The 21493-nt window shown below is 35.2% G+C and overlaps 1 protein-coding gene across 1 annotated transcript; it reads right to left on the bottom strand.

Annotated features, from left to right (window-relative positions):
- Positions 1-7413: 7413 nt before the first annotated feature.
- On the bottom strand, positions 7414-13472 carry LOC113499811 (JNK-interacting protein 1). The gene is made up of 8 exons (XM_026880392.1): positions 13338-13472; positions 12876-13129; positions 11518-11772; positions 10654-10854; positions 10432-10549; positions 10194-10356; positions 8657-8838; positions 7414-8333 (listed from the first exon to the last, which is right to left on the bottom strand). Exons 1-8 carry the CDS (start codon positions 13418-13420, stop codon positions 8261-8263), a joined length of 1329 nt encoding a protein of 442 aa, XP_026736193.1. The 5' UTR covers positions 13421-13472; the 3' UTR covers positions 7414-8260.
- Positions 13473-21493: the final 8021 nt, after the last annotated feature.

The following is a 21493-nucleotide window of genomic DNA, read 5'->3' as shown; positions in this document are numbered from 1 at the left end:
TCACTTTGGAAACTAAACCTTGCTGCGTTTTGTATGCTAACACTTGTTAGCTTGCTAATTGGCTGCGACCTTTGCGTTCTGCACGTGTCTATGAACAACTTATGCATATGTACTTCAATTTAACGACATGGCAATGTATGGATTTGTTTGAAAATTGCGGTAATACTTCCACTTTAGTGAGACAAAATCTACACGACATAAGATACCTTAAAGATAAATAATAAATAAATAAATGCGGACAACATCACATACATTGTTCTGAACCCAAAGTAAGTTGCTGAAGCACTTGTGTTATGGAATTCAGATACAACGAAGGTACCACAAACACCCAGACCCGAGACAATGTAGAAATGTTATTTTTTTTTACATTGACCCGACCGGGGATCGAACCCGGGACCTCAGAGCTAGCGACACCTTGAAACCGGTGCGTACGCCACCCGACCACGGAGGTCGTCCGGTTACTAAAGCGGAATCTGAAAAAAAGAGGAGGGGTAGGTACTAGCTACTTCATTAAAACTTCAAGTAGGTAGTTATATTTTTAGTATTAGCAAAAGATTTGCCTGAAGATTCAAGAGAAACTCAAGAGCAAGAAAGAATCAAATAATGAAATGCGATTTTAATAACCGCCCTAAATACATATAAACGTTTGTTCCTATTGCAAAATATTTGAATTCATTCACAATAGAGGGGTCATACTGAAAGTCCGGCTACTTTAAATAAAGTTCAACATATTATTATGAAAGCGCCAACGAATTCGTGATGTGTGGGCTGAATACACCCACACCAATTTAATTATAACACATTGATTTAAAAAACCGCACGCGAACCTGTACAATCAGCATCATATATCCGAGACAAACGTGCATTCATTTCGCATCCTATTGTCCGCATCCGTTCAATTGCCCTCTGACCTATCAGAGCTTCAACCGTTCAGAATAAAAAATTAAATGGAAAATATTGAAAGCGAAATAGATGTTTTTTTCCTGCAGAGCCAATACCTGTAATTGATATGCCTGGCTTTGAACTTGAACTTTACCATTTGTTTACAAAACACTGCACATTCACCAACTAGTCTGCGGTCTGATTGGCCCTGCTTGAAATTTCATCTTCATTCGTACTATTTGTGTACTTTATTTTTATCTCCCTCAGAAAAATCGATAAGCTTCAGGTCCAGATGTTAGATAGGTTGGCGTTATCTGCTTCTTTGTTTTGTTATTTTGTCCTTGTTTTGTTTAGTTACGTACCTTTTGCTGAGTAAATATAATACAACTATTACGATGTTTACAAACCATTACGAAGTTTTTGGGCATGGTTATCAAACGTTAAATAGAAAGAGATTGAGATTTCCAGTTCTGGTTGTAAAGTGCTGTGCAATGTTTGTTGTTGATGTTGGTTTACTAGGTAGTATGGCGCCCTCTAGTAAAGTCAGTTTGTTGAAGAGATTGTTGAGTACATAACATCGACGCTACAGTTAAAGTCCATTACTGGCACTAACGTTGCAGTTGCCAGTTCATAACTGGGCTACTCATAGTTCTTCAACACCGTTAAATTGTTTGCCCATTTTGCGGAAATAGATTATTTTACAAAATAATCTTTAGTTTATTCCGTCAGTCAGATTTCCAAAAAATATTGGATATTTTGTCTATTATCTTGTGAACAAAAGGCGAAGGGCATAAAGTGGTATAAAATCACGTGTGACGTAAGTTACCAGTACGATATTTACTAGCAAAGTAACGTCTCTAGCCCCCACTACCATAAATTTCATAATTTTAAGTGCTTATACCTAAGTCATCCTTAATTTTGAATGAAAAATAAAGGGGATTGCCCATTTTTGGCCATGGAACGCCCAACAATGAACTTTTGTCTAAAAAAATGTCTTGTTTAATGTTAATTAGTCACGGTATAAATTTATCGAAAAAAGATGGCAAAAAATATCTGTAATAAAAAGTACCAACAAAACAAAAATGAAATTGTTGACATCCGGAATTCATTATTTTGAAGATTGATTTGATTCTATTTCGACTGTTTTTTAAGATGTTTATTCGTTTATTTCTATAATTATTACGAGGTTATTGTTATTTTAAAAGGGAAATGCTATGCTGATTTACAATTAATTATTTAGATCATAACAAAACGCTCTGCACAGCACAATTTGACTTTAATTCTGGTCTTGAAAAATATTTAATTTTAAAAAATAGATTATAGTAACAAAAAGACTATGTTTGAAAGACGTGCAGAAAGCTCTGTACCTCTTTTAAAAAGCCAACAACTATAAATATTTTTATGACGTTATAATTCAAACAAAATCGACATCGATCTCTCGATTTTTTTTAAATTCAAATCTTTATTGTTTTTCTTTTAAGTGACAACATCGATCATCATCAATCTATTATGACAACTACGTCAAAAACAACTAAAGTCACAAGTCGACTTCGTTTGCATTTGAATTATTTTGTTTTCTCGTGGAGTTATCTGAGCAACAAAAAAGGCTTCTAAATGGACCTCGACAAATTATTCTTACCCTACTGACCACGGCCTAAACATGAATCTCGCTCGCGCTTCACACGATGACCCCTGCAAAAACTTGGACTCGATATCCGCTGATAATGACGAGCCCAGCTCTCACATCGGCCAGAGTTCTTCCCAGCCCTCACGAACTCATTCAAGAGGACATTTACGCTGTGTCAATTGTGGCTTAAATATCATGAAATTACGAAGACATCTTTTGGAAATTGCAGAGGTACGAAATCTTTTACAACAATGGGTTCGACCACAACAGGTAAATAGTTGATCAATGGCACTATGTGACATGTCTTTCTATAAGAAATGCTTTATTCTGAGAAATGCTTGATACTGAATATATGTATAACTGTAAAATGACTGTTAAAATACTGTAGTTGTGAAAATAAAATCCAATTTATATCTTAAAAACCCGGACTTTTAGTAAAACCAATTCCTTAACCTTTTGATTATTTAAGATGCATAATATCATTTCTGTGACTATGGTATGGGCCGAAATGACTATGATAGGTGGGCATTCCCCTTTGGTGATCTGTCCGACGGATTATACTGATTTTTATTATTTGATTAAATCAAATACCCTTCTGTGATTAGGTCTATTGAAAATATTAATTTATCGGAATATTATAAAGTCTAACTTCATCGTTCGTTTTTTATATACGCTGCTAAATTTATGTCCTCCGATCTAATTGTGCTTGCTACATTTGCATTCAAATTATTACGTTAGTGACATTTTGATTAACTGTGCATTTCAGAGAATAGTATCACTGATTACGCTCTGGCCTATTTAGGCTAAAATTTGTATCCTCTTGTAATTAAATTTATCTTTTCATAAAATGGGATTTCAGTCATATCGTCGAAATAGAATATAAATTATCATATCATTACAAGACGCTCTTAGTGGACTCTCAAGTAAATCGCATTTGCTTAATCTTTAAAGTTATTTTATTATAAGATCAGTGAGAGATCTTACACAGGTAGCTATATAAATATTAATCAGCATTAACGTAAGTGTATATCTACTTTAGTTTTTAAATAACTCAAATCTTACTATGTATATGGTGTGGTATGTTACGGATATGGTGAGAATAAATCATCATTATCCTAGCTTTTAACAAGTATCATGGGGTCGGCTTCCAGTTTAGCGGTAGCAGTTAAGTACCTGCGCTTTACCAAGAGCGACCGCCTATCTAACCTCGCAGTCGTGGTCGAACTTTGGAAAAGTCATGTTGGTAGTTGCATAAGATACCTATGGTTGTAACACCAGTAAAAAACTGTTTCTTAGTTGGATTTTCTGTCTTTGACTAAATCACTATCATCACGAACTTTCTTGAAATAAGATTTTTCATTCTTCGCAACCTTAAATTTTTAATCGTTGTGAACGATGTCTTTCGCATATTTTGTTAATTTGTCACTGTAAATCTGATTCGGACAGGACAATATTTTTGTAATGACTTAAATCCTTTCCAGTACACTTAATCTGTACTTGGTACATATATTTCTAATCTGCAAGAACTAAATTCTTGCAGATTAGAAATCTTTTTTTGATATTTTTATTCTCTAGATGGAGCCGTACGTTAGAAATTCTCGCTCTAATCCAGTGAAAAAAATTGTCGAAGAAAGAGAAGAGCGCGTAGCCGATGGCGACTGATTATATGATCGGGACAAGTGGGTTCGAGTCCTGCCACTGTCACTTCCCAACAAAATTATTCTGTTATTATAGATTTCTGATGTCCTTTAGTTGGTTTAACTAGATAGTTACCTATTGTGTGTTTTCATATTACAATAAGAATACTGTTATGAACTAGTCTAACTCATCTAAACGACGGTTTCGAGACGAATAGGCTTAAAAATATGTAAATTGATTATTCATCAAATTGACGATGATCTCTATTTTAGTATCTATTATTTGGTTTCTTATAGTGGCAACAAAAAATACATAACTTTTGCTGCCCAGCTATTAAGGTTCATGAGATACAATCTGGTTACAGACAGTCCGACAGATACAGAAGACTAAGTACCTAATTACCCTTTAAGTACGGAACATTAAAACGCTAAAGGAGCAATTTATTGTAAAATAAAACCATTTTCTTCAACGCTAGAACTTCTGAACAACTTGCTCTAAAACTACTGATTCGTTTATAAACTGAAGTTTATTTCGTACCACGTGCGCGCCAGAATGCATCAACAAACTTGAAAACTTTAAAGTACATTAGTGGCAATGCAGAGAAATGAGTAACTAACGCCATCTGTTGACAGAATAAAACTGACGTCGACATCACATACAGGAACTTTATCAAAACTCAGTACAAGTGCTTTCTGCAGTTTTAGTACAGGCCGATAGAGGACGTTTTAATAAAAATGATCGGTGTCGAGTAGAACCTCCTTCTCTTTAGTCGCGGTTATCGAAGCAGGCTAAAATCAAAAATCCTTGTAAGAATGGTCCGCAGCATTTTCCATAAAGACCAAATTTTAATTTCTGCTTCCAGATGGTAATAGAAGGTGAACTGAAGTAGATGTGAACCAGGTGTAAATTACTAACATACGTAATGGTTTTCATGTAGTTAAGTCACGTTGCATGCCGTGCTGATTTTATTGATTCATATCAAGGTCTAGATTCAGAATGAGCATGTAATCTTAATGAATAGTAACTGGGAAAAGCTGTGTTCACAGTCAACTATAAGCTAACTAATAAGCATTTATTAAATCAGAGGAACTGACAACAACCCTTAAAATTGGGGAAGTTAGATCAGTAGGACAGCAGCCGTGGCTGAAGCGAGACCGAATTGAGCATACCGGGCATTCACTTCCTCAACGGCAAGAATACAGGACAGACATATTATGATATATTTGCAAAAATAAAAGAAAACACATTAAATCAGTCCCAAATAATATTTATTTATTTATTATTTAATGCCGTATGCAATATTATGTCGAATACGATATGACATTTAATGGAAAAATAAATAATTTTTTTGTTTATGTTTGAGTCACAGCTTTATTCAGCTTTGTTGAATACATTTGCCTCTTGCTGCCTATTTATTTTATTATTTACAAGTAGCGGATCCCATTCACATTACCAAAAATATTAATATAATTATAATAATTACATTCAATATCTATCAGAATAAATTATAATATACACCACGCAACCGGAATGGATGCTGTACAAATATAGAGTAAATGTTTTATAAAGAAGGTAATACAGCATTAAATAGTTTAGTGTTTTACAATTAATTATTAGCATTCAGTTATTCATTTAAAGGAAGTCATCTAAGAATTTAATTTATATACTTTTTGGAATTTAAAAAATAGCTTAATCTCGATTCGAAACTATGTATAGAAAATAAATCTCACAACGCAATGTGAACGTTTCCTGGTTACATCTATTTACAATTCAAAATAAAGCGCTATATAATAACAGTGTAGGTACGTGTATACAGCGAATATATTAGTTATCATTGCATAAGCAATGGCGACTATAGTACCTACCTACCATAATAAGAAATTATACTTGCATAAGTGCGTTCATTATCTGTACATTTACCTTATCGATATTAATAGCTACGATCATTATAGTTACAATTTGATTAAGCATATTGATATTAATACTTAATTGGTAAGATACGAATAACAATTCAATCATACCTTCTATAAACTGAAAAGGGGATGAAGGAGTTTGTAGGTGTGTGTCCTGCGTCATTAAAGAGCCAGGGTTAAACTAGGAGATCCTGAACATCTTAGTACGAGGATCAAGTAGTCTACCCTGTAATCGGGCTTAGACAGTAACATAAACATATTTAAGAAATAGGTAATCGGGAGATTACTTATAAATGTATGTAAGACACATATCACAGTAGTTGAGATTCATTTATATTATTATTACTGGCTCACTATGATAGTTTATTTTTTAATTGATATGATGAGGTTGTAATAAATTTTGTAACATAAATATTTAATGTGGTTTTTCCTTTGACCATGAAGTATTGCCTGTGTTTGTACATGTTTTTCTTATAAATTTGTTAATTCTTTTTTCCTCTTCTTGGGAAAAACGGCTTCCTCAGTAAGGAATTTAATTATTGTGTCGCGGAGAGTTCCACAATCATTCAAGTACATGCACAAAGACACCCAAAGTCGAGACAAATATTAGTGGATTACAAAAAGGCTTGATTTACGCGAGGATCGAACTCAGGACACGTCGCACATAGAGGGTTCGGCGTGATGCCCACAACCCCTCGGCTATCCGTGCATCCGTCATTGACTGATAAGATTTTGTATGCTATACTGCACGATGCGACAATATGCTACCACAATACCAAATAATATATTTAATTGTTTTTATCTTTGTACAAGGTTTTTTGTTATTGCTTCGTTAACCAATACCGAGCGAGCTTGACTCGCAGAGTTGTACCCATACATGTAGACTGTAGTTATGTAATATAATAACTTTCTTTGTATGTAAATACCTATCTAAGCATGTGTATATTTGTATATATAATTATCAGTCAAATGCCAAAAAATAATTATTGTAAAAAATTACGTTTTATACACGATATTTTGTTTGAAATATAAATTACAATGTCGTAATAGTAAATTTTAATATGTACCATTTTATCTGAAGAGGATTCACCATTTTTTATTATTATTGTTTTAGATTATATTTTTATCAATTGAACTTAATCTTTAAGCTTACACAAAAACTATAATGTCTGTGTATAAAACGACAAAAATGTTTAAGATCACAACTTAATCTTGCAAGTTTTCGATTGCACTTCGGTATAAATATTAGCATCCCTACATAATTACATTGCCGTAAAATGTTCAGGATCTTGAAGCTTGTTTACATTATTTATGTACTAAAATATTAGTTTGACTTTGAAATTTACTTCATACAAGTGGTTTAATAGCTGGATAATAAATTCTCTCTCACACCGTTATATTCTTAACATTAGGGCCCTTATGCCGTAAGACTTGCTCGACTATACGCTCGCTGTGGTCATCCTTATTGTTAGCGTTAAGAGCTACAAAACTTCAACTTATATGCTATAACGAAGTACGCTTCTAATTATAGTAATTGAAGAATATGGATATGCTCTTAATTTCTATTATATTAATTTCATCTTAATTAATGCAAACGATTAAGCCTGGTGATAAGCCAGTTCATTAATATTACGAACCACGATTACATGTTATATTAGTGAAATATAATGTTACATAAAAAACCTATATATAGCTTACGTGTAATAAGTATATTTTAATAAAAATTGTTTCGTTTCAGATTCTGTAGCTCTTAACCTACGATAAGGCGAAATGCTAACAGCGAACAGCAATGAATTCAAAGAATGAGGTTATATTACATATATTAAATGAAATGCAATTGAATTAAAGCCGAACCCTTCTTTGGAATGTTATAAATTCAAAACCTGTACTGGCGCTGATTCTATCATACCTACATTCAATCTTTTACTCTATAGATTTTTAACTAATTTCCAATCCGAGCATAAATAATTTTGATTGTAAAATGTAAAGAAATGTAGCGAAACTAATATTGAGACTATCGCGCGACAACTATTGTTTTCGTGAATATTAAGAAAAAAAAAATATAGCAGAAGATTAGATAGAATCAGCAACAATAAGCTGTTTAACTTCAATTCTCGCCACGGCTTCGACGCGTTTTGTATGCCTGACTCTAGAGTTACCTAAACATGAATGAGTGACGTTAACAATTCTGCTGAAAGATCTACTCTATATAAATATCTTCAATAGGGTACGCCGTTTCTATAAACTTCTGATAAAACCTCTGGAACGCTCTCCTGAAAAAAAGTAAAATCATTTAGACGAGTTATTGCTCTTGGCACACATAAATACTTGTAACAGACAAGATAGGTAACAAATTTTATAAGCGGGAAAATCTGGTTACCACCTATGATTGGAAGGGGAAAGTTGAAATCCTTCATTTCATTATCTAAATGCAAAATAGGCCTCGGTGGAGTACACTTACTCCTCTTAATAATTTAGTTATATTCAATAAGTTGTTTCGCATTGGAATAACAAGTTGCTTCCTAGCTGCTTGGGAATATATACAAGGATATACTTAATGACTTCATCGACTGGTAGAATAATACAGTTTGCTCACCCTACAGCTTCTGCTACAGGTCTCGTCGATTCCTGTCCTCTGAATACGTGGCAAGCGAATCTCTGTAACGTCGGATGCTTCGTGATGAACCCAAGATATCGGTGATCGCGCGGGTGGAACGCGCAGAACGACACGTTCTTTAAAGAATAGAAGTAATCGATGCACGGCCCGCTTCGATTTCTCTGTAAAGAAAAATATATATGAGTTACTTGTGAACTTTTCTTAAACTAAACGGTAAAATTAATCATGAATCGAATGAGACTTTGTCCGTTTTTTTAGTTGACCTTTCGACAGACTGACATGACTAGTTGTTAAATTTGTTCATGAAGTGGAGGGCGACACGTATTGATTCGATAAAAAAACTAAACATTGAGGATAAAAAAAGTTAAGTGCGAGAAGAATTGCGAATAGACCTATGTCATGTTGGCGCCACATTTCTGGTTCACTTGTCTTGCGACATAATCATTGGATATCGTTCGCCGAGTGTACCAATTTACTAAAGTTAAAACCTAAATTTCAATATTTAAGTTTAATTACCTACATTGTAAATATGATATATTTACATTTAATAGATTAAAATAAAAATAACGAAACTCTATGCTACAGGGATGAGTATATCAAAATATTCAAACTATTAAATCATATTAAGAGACAGTCAGGAAATCTAGGCTTAGTAAATAGGCACAGAAATACAAAATTAAATCGTGACTCAATAGCTAGACGCCTCATGTATTCCTTATAGCAAAAAATAACCCTTGTGAATAGAAATGTAAGCGTTTCAACTGTTCGACTCTAAATAAATACGTCCACAAATGGGTGACTTGATTCCATCAAATTTATATTTCTTTAAGCTTTATTAATAGTTCAACAAAAATGCATTAATAACAGTTTTATAAAACTCCCCATGTTTAGCTTTTATAAAATTCTATGCTGAGGTAAGCGATAAAATTAGAATGTTATTGCAAATTATGTTAATCCAAACATTATTTTGTTCGCAACAGAAACCATATTCGTAATTTATGATTTAATCATAAAAGTTGATTGATTGTTTGACTGGTAGATAAACTAAAGAGTTTTATGTTTGGTAGTAACCGCTGCGAGTGTTAACAGAATTATTTTGAGAGATTATTTTCGAGGTAAATCCGAAATTTATGATTATTAAGACGCATTTTTATCTTTTCGTCTTGCCAACACACGAAAAAGTATGGTTTAAACGACGGCCTACAAATATTAAATCGCTTTGAGATATTGAAAATTTTAGTACTGTCCAATGTGTCTTTGCGTGACTTTTATATTTGTGGAACCCTTGCGAGACGAAGATTCGACAACATTTTGCTTTTCTTTTTTTATGCATGTTACTTTAGAACTTCGGAATGGATAACCGTTTTGTAATTATTTTTCTATTGAGCGACAAATATATGTAATTTGGTCACATAATTTGTTTAGTTCAGCAGTTTCAAATTTGTAGTGGGTTGTCATTTTTGTTGTTAAAACAATATTAAAAAAAAATCTACTAAAAGTGTTAACGTTTACTTACTTCAGGTTTCGATCGATCTACCATGCGAAGTCCCTGATCTGATACTTCTAGAATGCAAGGTTGCATGGTAGGTTCTCCATTACATTCTGCAACAATCTTTTTGACAGCTTGGCATACAACCCCCGTGCCCTTGTGAGCTAAAGTCTCCACTGATCCCATATACCTGTCACAAATAAAGAATAAGTTAAAAAGAGGCATGATACCCATCTTTAAAATTACAGCATTTAATATAACTCACGCCAGTAAATATCTCTCTTTTTTGACTTTGGCATTTGCGGGGTCAAAGTCGTTGTAATCCATGTCTACTGCGTAGGCTGAAGGGAAAATTCCTTGTTGACCTGTCCTTAAATTAACTCCTGAAAATCAGATTAAATTAAGAATTTTAAAATAAAACTTTGACGTCAACACAATGATATTAAGCGAGTCAGGATTCTCGTAAGACATGGTATATGGGACTTGCCTTCACACCATAAATCTTCAGCTTCTTTTTGAACATAAATGGGGTCTCCAATTTCAACTTCGATTTCATCATGATGTCTAGGGTTAAATTTATGTAGGCCTCTGTGCGTTGCTTCCAGCATTTCCAGTTGACTGTGCGGAATATTTGTCATGTTACCGGCAAAATTCATTCCACTGATACTGCAACTTGATGACGGTGATACTGCCAAGAAATGCAGTATTTAAAATCAAAGAGAATCGGTAATTTCTTAATGTTTGAGGAATGTGGAAATATAACATTTTAGACAAAACATGAATGAACAATAAAAGAACTGTAAATACCTTTTTTATTTTCGTTTAAGCTTAAACATTTTACGTCGCTACGTTTGAAAATAGTTACATTTAGGAATAGTTAACCTACAATATTTATCTTTGTATTACAAACAACACGAAATAACAATAATAGTCTATCTCAATATTTATGTTTGAGCCAAAAATGCTTACCCGAATGATTTTAACGTGCAAGAACTAAAGTTGCTGTTTTTTGCATTTGAACTAGTGTTTTATTAAGATTGATTAATTTATATAACGATTATTTTTTTCACATTAATAGTGATTGAATAATTGTGTGGAACTACTGGTGAAAGACTTTTAAGTAAGATTTCGATTCATGTTTCACTTGTCATGATAAGCCACCAATTTACACCATGTGGTACTCGGTATAGATGTGGGCACCACTTATTGAGCCAAACATGTTGTATTTTGAACGCTAAGCAGTGGAAAAGTTTATGTTCCAGGTTTATTACATCATTTGCCATTATCTAACTCACGAACAATGTCTTTAACAGGGTCAGTAGAATAAAAGGAAGATAATGTACAGACTAACCATTTTGTTGTAACGGTGTCGGCGATATACTTTTCGGGCCAGTGTCGATTGGCGAGTGAGCAGTACTGTGACCGCTGTCTACATCGCCTAAGCTTTGCAGCCTCTCCGAGTCTGGGCTGGAGTCCTCATCCAGGAGGTACCCACATTTGAGCACTAGGAGCGGTCTTGTCTGACAACCGGGCCGAATCAGAAGTCCAGTCAGTGCTCCCAGCTCGTCTGCTAGCGAAGCAGGCTGATTGCATGCTAGTATTTTCGCTGAAAATATTGAACGCGTCATCAGTTCTAGAACACTGATGATAATGTCAAAGCAAATGTGGCTTATATGTGTAGCGTGATTATTAAGGCGATTACCGAAAACTGTATGCTAAAATAATACAAGATATTAAGAAGGGACATTAAATTAACTTAGATTTTCTAAATAATTTTGGAGAAAGAGTTTAGAAAATGACTACATTTAAACAAACGAATATTTCTTTGAATAAACAGCGTGATGAGGTTCTGAACTTTATTTCAGAGTAGTGAAAAGCTGGAATGCTTTACAGTTCATCTACCAAAGCTGCTACAAAATGTCTCTGTTTAGTTACTACATAGATTTTTCTCTTAGCACATATCATGTAGTATATAAAAAGCACACACTTAATCCTTTTTTTAGATAATATTTTTATTTGAAACGTTCCCTTGAATGTTGCATTTCTGGCGACAGTACATTAACCATAATTTTACTTAATTCAAGAAATTTTTATAAATACCGAATAACGATACAAATGTAAAAGTTATTCAGTCATACATATAGAATTTGTGACTGTTTTGAATAAACAAGAACAAGGCAAATAGCCGAAATCATGCTCAGGCAGAGAACGTCTTTTGAAACTAGGCCAAAATATTACAGGAAACAATTGCAGCAGCTTTGGTGTCCGTTATTGTAGAGTGATGTTCGTTAATCGTACGTAAAATGTGGAAACACACTTGTTTATGCAAAACAACTATTTTCGTTGGTACATATGAAAAAAACTGAGAATATATGACGTAAATTAAAATCAAACATGAAAATACAAAATATGTAAATCGTATTTCATAATTGAGAAAGGACGTCATTTAACATTTTTTACTGTTTTAGTTTAACTAATCGTCACCAGTCTTTAATATTTAACATTAGATGCCTATTTCTGAATGGATATCCAGTAACACTTTCGCCATTTGTTATAAAAATATTCCACAATTATTACCAATCGCAAAAGCGCAATAGTTATAATACGCGTAGCATATCAAGCGCGAGCCTATTTATATGTAAACCTGTTTTGACCGGTGACTTTTTACTTATAGTAAAGGAGATAATTTTTATAAATAATTCTACTCACATTTCCTGTTCTTTGGGATCTCTGGTAACTTTCTTCTTTTACGCTCGCCGTTTGTAAATGTGTAATGTTGTGGGCTACGCTGCGCTTCTGTCACCTCCGGCTGCGGTGGCGACACTACTTCTTCCTTGACTAGTGTGGAGGTGGTATCACCATCTCCCAGGCAAGGATGCATATCATCCTTGCCGTCCTCCTCCGGAGAGCACTCACTCTTTGTTGACGGCGAGTCATCTTCCAGACCCACATTTGGCACCAATCTGCAATACCACGTAAAGAAATCAAGTTAATACCGTCCTTTATAATAATCCTTACGTATTTAATATTACCATATTTGATATTAAGTTAAACTGCGCCTTCAGAGACTTTTCTTCAGCACTCACGTGAGAAATCATTCCGGATGTGACACGTTTTACTAAGAGGTTTACTACGCATCGGTGAATAAACTATAAGGAAATTTGTACTTACGAGTAAAAAGGCGTTGGGGCCTTAATGTGCTGTGGTAATCTATCGAATACTCGGCGAAATTCTTCAAATTCGCTATCGGCCATGTCGCTTTACACCTGATTGTTGAGTTGAGAGACTGTCGCATGCGCGACTAGCCCCCCGCGACTGTATTGACCGAGCATAGGGGCCGTGGCGCGCAGTGCGCATGTGCAACCCTTGTGCGCGCATCGCTTCACCCCTGCAGCACGCGAGTGTGCGTGTGTCGCCCCTACACACGTGCCGCTGTGTGTGTGACGCTACCTATGATGCATCAGCGGGAAATCCGATCCAAACCTAGGGTTGAGCGTTTAATGAAAATGTCAAGGGGTGTTATGTGGTCAACAACTTATAGTGTCACGATAAAAATATCTCGTGATAAAATTAGCTCAACTCTATATTTTCCTTCTGAACTATAAAAACTTGTAATGATTTTGTTTCGGTTTTTTAACCGTTTCTTTGAATATTGAATAGGAATAATTAATTTAAATACTTGTCCAGGAGCTCAGGGAGATGTAGAAATAACGTGGACTGTATGTTAGGTTAAAATTAAGGTATATTACAAGGTAACACACGAAAGTAGCGGGACAGAGACGTTATAACGCACTGTAGACGCAGACAGTAATGATGCAGAAATTTCGGATCCAAAGAGACCGAAGATAAATTTAGACAGCGTAACTAAAGAGAAGGTCCTAAAGTACATAGTTAACAGAGCATTGAAGCTTTATGAAAAGATCAGATTGTGCCCAGAGATTAACAACATCACTGTTGGTCACCAAATAATGAGTATTTTGCAGGGTGGGCACAATATAATGCGAAAGATGGTCCTTCTACCGGGAAACATCCAGGAGTAAACAACAAGAAGTACAAGAAGTAGTCTTCAAGAGAACCGTTGCAGAAGATTTGAATACTTGAAAAACAATTATAGGGATAACTTAGAAATCGAATTAACTCTGGAGATAATTAACCACTAATTAAATTTTATCTTGTAAAAAGTATAGTAAAATATATTCGAATGAAGGGATTCGTGTAACAATGATCGAATTTCACTTGTAAGTCCTTTGATCACCTAAAATACCGCCTTTGTACACTGTAAACAATACAATCAATCAATAATATAGCTACTATACAATACTGCTACAATAAACAACATTGTATCTATTATCTATTCATCATTACGTGCCGGTAGTAATTTATTTATTGCTATAAAATAGTATGTTCACAAATAAAGCACAATACATGTATAATACAATTTATATTATACCACACTCTATGTTTGTAATGTATGCAAACTTTGTAATGTTTAAAAAACCGTTTTTTACTATATGAATATTAATTTTGCGGTATAACATACAAATTAATTTTTCTTTTTCTGTTTCTTTGTTCCATCTTATCTTAGAGATTGCTTGACCTATGTTGACGGGATTTTATCAGCTGGCTGCTGGGGTTATGGCTAGTAGTTATTCTAATATAAATCTTTTATTTCAGATAACGTTGTCTTGTTTAATTCTACGAGCGGAACGGACGTGTAGTGTTGGAATAAATAAGCGCTTTCCCTTACAAAATATAACCCAGTGACGTCAACAACTCATAAACTTTCAAAAAGATCATTAAAGTTACCGTTATTATAGGGGTCTTGGTATAAAAAAGATTCAACTGATTTTTGTCTTGATATTTGAGGCCAAATAGTGTGTCTAAATCTTTGTTTATACGTAGGGTTCACACTTTTGTTATGTAATTTTCAAAGTACAGTAGAAAACGTTCCTATCTTTTTCTTATAACATTTATTATTTAGAAGTACTATATATGATTTTTAAGACAGCCACCGGGCTTGACGGATCATTGGACATATGCTCTCCAAAAAAGCACAAAAATTTCAACTAGCTTTTCTTCATTATACTAGCTTAGCCCAACGGTTTATTCCACAGGTATCCTATCCCCGAGTGCAAACAAATTAAAAAAATACTAAAATGAATCAGTTGAATAGCAAATGATTAAAAATAATAAGATTCCATTAAAATTAGAATCGCCTCCATTTGTGGTTCGATTAGGTGGACAACAAGCTTAGTATATTGCTGCTTATTTTTTTGTTTAATACATGTATCGTATCTGCATAACAAACGGAAAATATTATTATAATATCTTATAACATCTTTATCTAAAAAAATTAGCTTTAACTATGATCTGTTGTTATAATGTCAAGAAGTATCAGCAGCTTAAGTATTTTTTGAAGATTTCTTCTATTTGTACTTAAATTTAAATTAACTTTATCTCAAGCCGTTAACTTCTTCGTTAATAATGACATAACTTACATATCTTGTGGTAACTTCTTGTGTAATAAAACAACATTTAAGTCCGAGAGGTACTTAAGTGTTTGAGGTCGGTAGCGTCTATTGTGGCGGCCTGCAGAGAGGCTTAGCGTGTTGACCGAACTCTCGGGACGTGCTCGCTTTCCGACCGTCAGGATGAACGATTACCAGCCAACGCAAATACTATAGACTCTGGCTTTTCACCTATTTTTAGGTCCAACTATAGCTTTTATCTAAAAAGACTTAAATGTAAGACGTAGACTAGCGTACATGGATTTTAGATGCATATATTTTTTTAGTTACATTAAGGCTTCAACTATGTTCCTTTTGACGAAACAGCAGAAATTTTGTTATGATTTCAGAATGGCATTGCTTCAATGCATGCAAGTTTGCAGGTATCAGGCTTGTTCTTTTGCCATTTCGAGGATTAATAGCATATGTCCATTAAATTCTTGTTGAGATGCGCCACAATACTAATTACTATCAATGAAAGATACAAAGTATGAATGCAAAGTCGTAGAGCAACGATGTTGCTTGAGATACTGTCCAGAATGATTCTTTTCTTATTAAGTCTTCTACTATATACGCAAGCTCCACGATTATTTTAGGTTATCAGCCGTTATAACTTGATAACGTTGTTGTTAGTACAAAATGTAATTGAATGTGGGACGCAACTTGCTGCGATGTAACACCTTCGCTTATAAAACTAGCACAGGTTTTCCATTGTTGGCAGTCGTCCAAATTGCTCGCAGCCGGCTATAATATTTTCCGGATTTCATACGCGAGTACTGCGACAGACCATTGACCTAGTGTATCAGTACCAATATACCATCTGGCGCTTACTGTATCAGTTATTTTTTGCAAGGACAATTTACGTACCTTTACATCATACAGAAATTTGCCGAAAATTACACCTTAGTTTTTAATGGTCGTTTAAAAATAGCCCTGTATAAATCTTAATGCATACACAATATAGATAAATTACACCCAGACTCAGAACAAATGATCGTGCTCATCACTCAACCACAGGATGGGAATCAAATATGGGAGTTAAATGTCGACTTTAAAAGAAAAAAGGATAAATCTTACCCTTATTTGGTAAACTACATCAACGAGAGTAATGTCAATTCCGAAAATTTCAAGAGTGCGGAATGTCATTGATCAATACGCTTGAGACAGTGTCATTAAATGTGTTCTATTTATATAACTGTACTGGTTCTGGTACTGTTTGGATATTACTTAAATAAAGGAAACGCGATGCGTAGGCGGAAACATCCCAAAAAAGTAGAAAACGGATTCGCAAGCGGCAAAATTTTTCGTTCCTAATTGTTTTTCAACCAAGAAAATAAATATCCTATAAATTCATTCTCATTAAAAGTATAGCGTGTCCTACAGGTGGATTCGCCTTTGTCGATAGCATAGGAACGAGAATTTTCTCATCATTTTGTGTCATAATAACCTAGCTAGTAGGACCTACCTATCTTATAACTCTAGAGTAAGAATTTGCCCAAGAAACGGCTATCCCTAAAAACAAAGATGGCAGGCAAATGTCGTGAGAAAAAGTATATGTTAAACATACAACAAAAGAACCCTAAAAATGTTTTAAATGGCTTTTTGCTTTGTCGATCGGAATCCGGAAATTCATCAAAATTGACTTGCAAGATTTGATTACAGATAGACACCGGAACAAGTGGGACTAAATGAAAGCTTATAAAATATAATGTGTTTGCTCTATTTTGTTTAAATAGAGCGGCTGTAAGTTAGTTACGTTTAAAGTGGGTCTATGATGATACAATGTATGACACTAATGGGAAAACAAAGTTAAAATTAACTTGGTATGTGAAAGGTCGGTTAAAACGCGTTGAGTGTTGCGTTTTGGTTATTACAGTAAGTTTTACTAATATTTAAGTTATTAAATTAAACCTTTATAATGTCGTTTACAGTAACAGCGACTTAAGCACCGGTTAAGTGCGAGTTGGACTCACCGTCAAAATAGGCTTCAGAAACACACATTTGCTAGAAGAATATCTTTTTCTACCATAATCTAACCCCGATTTACATAATCTGTGATAATTAAACTGTCTTGCTATCGCGGCTATTGAAATACAGCTCGGTGACAGGCGGACAGGCAGTGAAGCCTGAGTGATAGAATTCTTTGGGTACGGAATGCTGAAAATCATTCCTTTCAACATGCAGTGATCTTCTAAACCAATCCTTTATTTTTCATTGATCTCCATAGAGTACCTACCAGTGGCCTTACAACGTATTGTTTCTGATGTACGTGGCGTATCACGAACATCAGCATGTATCGCTGCTCTCTTGGATGCAAGCCATGTCTATTGTCTGCGCCTACAATCTCCAGTTTTCCTAATTAGCCGTAGCCCTGCCTTGCTAACAAGTACACTCTCTTGTAGAAAAGTACACTTGTGCTACGGTTTGTAGCACTCACAACAATGTGTGCCGTACTATGCGACGTAGCACATTTACATGCTCATTTGAAATGAATTTTATGTAGCTCTTCGGACGCAACTTTAAAACTACAAAGTGTGATAAATGTGTGTTTACAAAATCGTACTTTCCCCGTTGTATTTAGTCTTGATAAATGTATTACTAGTGCTTAAGCGTCATGGACTGTATAGAATAGAAAATTCGGAGGTTTTTGGTTTGCACAGGGGAACAGGAGCTAAATTAAAAAGAAATAAGCAAAACCTTTTATGTTTGACGGTGATACGTTTCATTCATTATGAATAAGATTTGTATTTCAGTAAATGTAACAATGAATGATAACTCGTTGCAAATCAGAGAGACGCTTGAGACGCGTCTCCGAGGAAATTGAATTAAAAGCGTCTTCGTTCGCGACTCAAGTTAACGATTTATTTGTCTGCTTTAGAAAATGTATTTCTATATTTTGGAGAACCTACCGTCTTCGACCACGATTTTGACAAAAAATATAATAATTAAATATTGTCAATATCAACAACTGTGTAAGGAGTTTTAAGCACAACTTGTTTTTTAATCTATTTTTAGAAGGTTGCTGTGATGCTATGTGATATTTGATGATAAGAAAAGCCACGCCCGCCTTATGGAAAACAATAGTTGTCTCGGTGTGGTTTCCCAAACATTCATATTGAATTTCATTGAAAAGCAACGCTTAGGCATTTGTAGCACGTGTTTGTATACGAGTAAGTCATTGGCATAGTGACCTATACACTCCACTCTTCACTTTGAAATCGAGTGTCAAAAATTCAATAAAAAGCAGAGAATTAAATTTCACGAAAGTATCTCTTCGATAGCCTATCTCTAGTTTAAATGTATGAAAATAGATTGAAGGCTATTGTTGTTGCCACGATTTTTTCCTTTATTCCGATCAGATATTGGCTTATTACCTCCTTAATCACCTCATAAGGCTCGCACGAAGAAAATAGAGGTAATATTAATGTCTAGATAACATACCTAAATAAAAGATAAAGGCTTTTGAATAATTCAGAGTACATTTCATTTGCTCGTGTATTTATACATAGCATAATAAGTAGCAAGTGAATTAGAACGTCGTGTAGATTTCAGGGAGTAACGAGGCGTGAACCAGTCGAGATACGAGTTATATGGGACGTCAAACTAGAATAAGCTTTTGTGGTTGTCATGCTGTGACGAAATGAGGGCCATATCTAATTTCCTTGTGTCCGCCGTGTATTTTATATGTACGTATTTAGATAACAATGACGTCATTCTAACGAGGAATGAGGTACGTCCAGAATAGTATATTATTCATTTCTTATCCGCCCTCATTTATTTGACTCGACAAACTTTGTGTAATTATTTCTTGTACCAGAGTTTTGTAACTCTTATTTAAAGGACTTTCGCAGAACAGTTTTGTAGGAATTATACCGAAAATTTTATCTACAAAACTCGAATCAGTCACTTTAATCACGATAATTGCAGGTGCTACAAAATTTTTTATGTATAATTATAAATCAATTCAATCCGTGTTGCACAAACATATAAGTCACATGTACAAATACACCAAATGCACAAACGCTTGTCCCACACGGGGATCGAACCCGCGACACGTCGCACATAATAGTTTTGCTAAGGTGAAACTTAACCACACGGCTTTCCATGCAATCTACTGTCGATAATGTATCACATGTTCATCATCTCAGCCTATCGCCGTCCACTGCTGAACGTAGGCCTCCCCCAAAGAGCGCCAACCATCCCGGTCCTGGGCAGCCCGCATCCATCCGCTGCCAGCCACCTTCTTCAAATCATCGGTCCATCGTGCCGCAGGGCGTCCTACACTACGTTTGCCTAAACGTGGTCTCCACTCCAACACGTGTCTGCTCCATCGACTGTCTGTCCGTCTGCAGACATGGCCGGCCCATTTCCACTTCAGCGTGCTGATTCTGCGAGCAATATCGGTAACTTTGGTTCTCTGGCGGATGACTTCGTTACGAATTTTATCCACCAGAGATACCCCGAGCATCGTTCTCTCCATCGCACGCTGAGCAACCTAGAATTTATGGACCAGGCCCACGGTGAGTGTCCACGTTTCAGCTCCATACGTCATTACGGGTAGGACGCACTGGTTAAAGACCCTGGTCTTAAGGGATTGTGGGATCGACGATTCAAAGATATGACGTAGCTTCCCGAATGCTCCCCAGCCCAAACGTATTCTTCTGCTCGCTTCCTTCTCGAAGTTGTGTCGCCCCAGTTGGATGGTTTGGATGGTATCACATGTTGCCGTAACTTTAATAGAATACACAGTCAAATAGAGTCGCATTACAATGAAGCTGTTAATAATGACCTTTTACACACTATTGTGCTTGATATATTCTGAAACGGTAACCTAACTTACTATTCTCGGACTGAAGTAACAGTAGCAGTGAATAAATGGTGGGGCCCCTTTTCTCGTAATGAATGATAGGGGATGCTCTTTTCGCTAAACAATGGTAATAAATACAGTGACTGGATCGCTTAGCGCCCGTCAGCCAACGGCTTCGACGTAGCAGACTCGTGTCCGCAGCTACACTTACAAAGAGAACTATCCTAGTGTGGGTGGCGGCCATATAAACGTTTGTATATGTTAGCGATAATGGCACCTTTAGACTTACGAGAAGCATCAATAAAACTAGTTTTTCCTCGATTTCAAAGTTAACGTCTCTTGATTGTTTAAATTAATGTTTCAAAGTTAAGGAGTTAATTGTAAAATCGTGACTTTTTGGATATTCATTGACTGTTTTTGTAAAAGAAGCCGCGCACGCTCCCGCAACAGGTGGCTTTTACACTACACATATATTTTTAAATCAAGCCGTCATCAAGTAAATAGTTTAATTGAAGGCTTACAATAGATTTCCGAAGTAAAAAAGTCTCTGTAATCATCGAGTTTTGCTTATGGCTAAATTTATTAACTTAATGAATTAAATAGTTCTATTATTAGGAATAAAAATTGCCTATGCAGTATTACTAAAATGCCAAATGGTCTAAAAGTTAATGAAGACTTAAAAAATATTTCACATCAAAGGCAGTAAATTTCTTTTCATAAACTGTTTTTACTTTGAAGCATAATTTATTTTTCTGACCTATTTATTCGAGCGTCGCAGAGACATTTCACTCTAAGGTTTGTAAAAGATTAAAAACAAATAAAACGTTACCAAAGTGTGTCCGTGACTTTACGGTGTGAAAAGAGAACGTTTTCCAAGTTACTCCGAACACTTGATTCAGCCAATCAAATATACCCACCCTCCGTCGAGTCTCCCGCGCCTCTTCTCTTTATAAGCGAACAGAACCCGAGGAAAGGCGCAGTATGTCCCAGACGTTGCAGTGAAACATCCCCTT

The sequence above is a fragment of the Trichoplusia ni genome, chromosome 1 (genome assembly GCF_003590095.1).
Source record: "Trichoplusia ni isolate ovarian cell line Hi5 chromosome 1, tn1, whole genome shotgun sequence".
Lineage (NCBI taxonomy): Eukaryota > Metazoa > Arthropoda > Insecta > Lepidoptera > Noctuidae > Trichoplusia > Trichoplusia ni.
Note: the sequence above shows the minus strand (reverse complement) of the source record. Positions and strands in the feature narration are given on the sequence as shown.

Excerpts from the sequence above, each read along its gene's own strand:
- LOC113499811 (XM_026880392.1), bottom strand. The coding sequence starts at position 13,420 with ATGGCCGATAGCGAATTTGAAGAATTTCGCCGAGTATTCGATAGATTA. Across the intron at positions 8,839-10,193 it reads TAGATCGATCGAAACCTGAA|AGAAATCGAAGCGGGCCGTG; the intron begins GTAAGTAAACGT and ends TTTTCTTTACAG. Across the intron at positions 8,334-8,656 it reads CCTGTAGCAGAAGCTGTAGG|GAGAGCGTTCCAGAGGTTTT; the intron begins GTGAGCAAACTG and ends ACTTTTTTTCAG.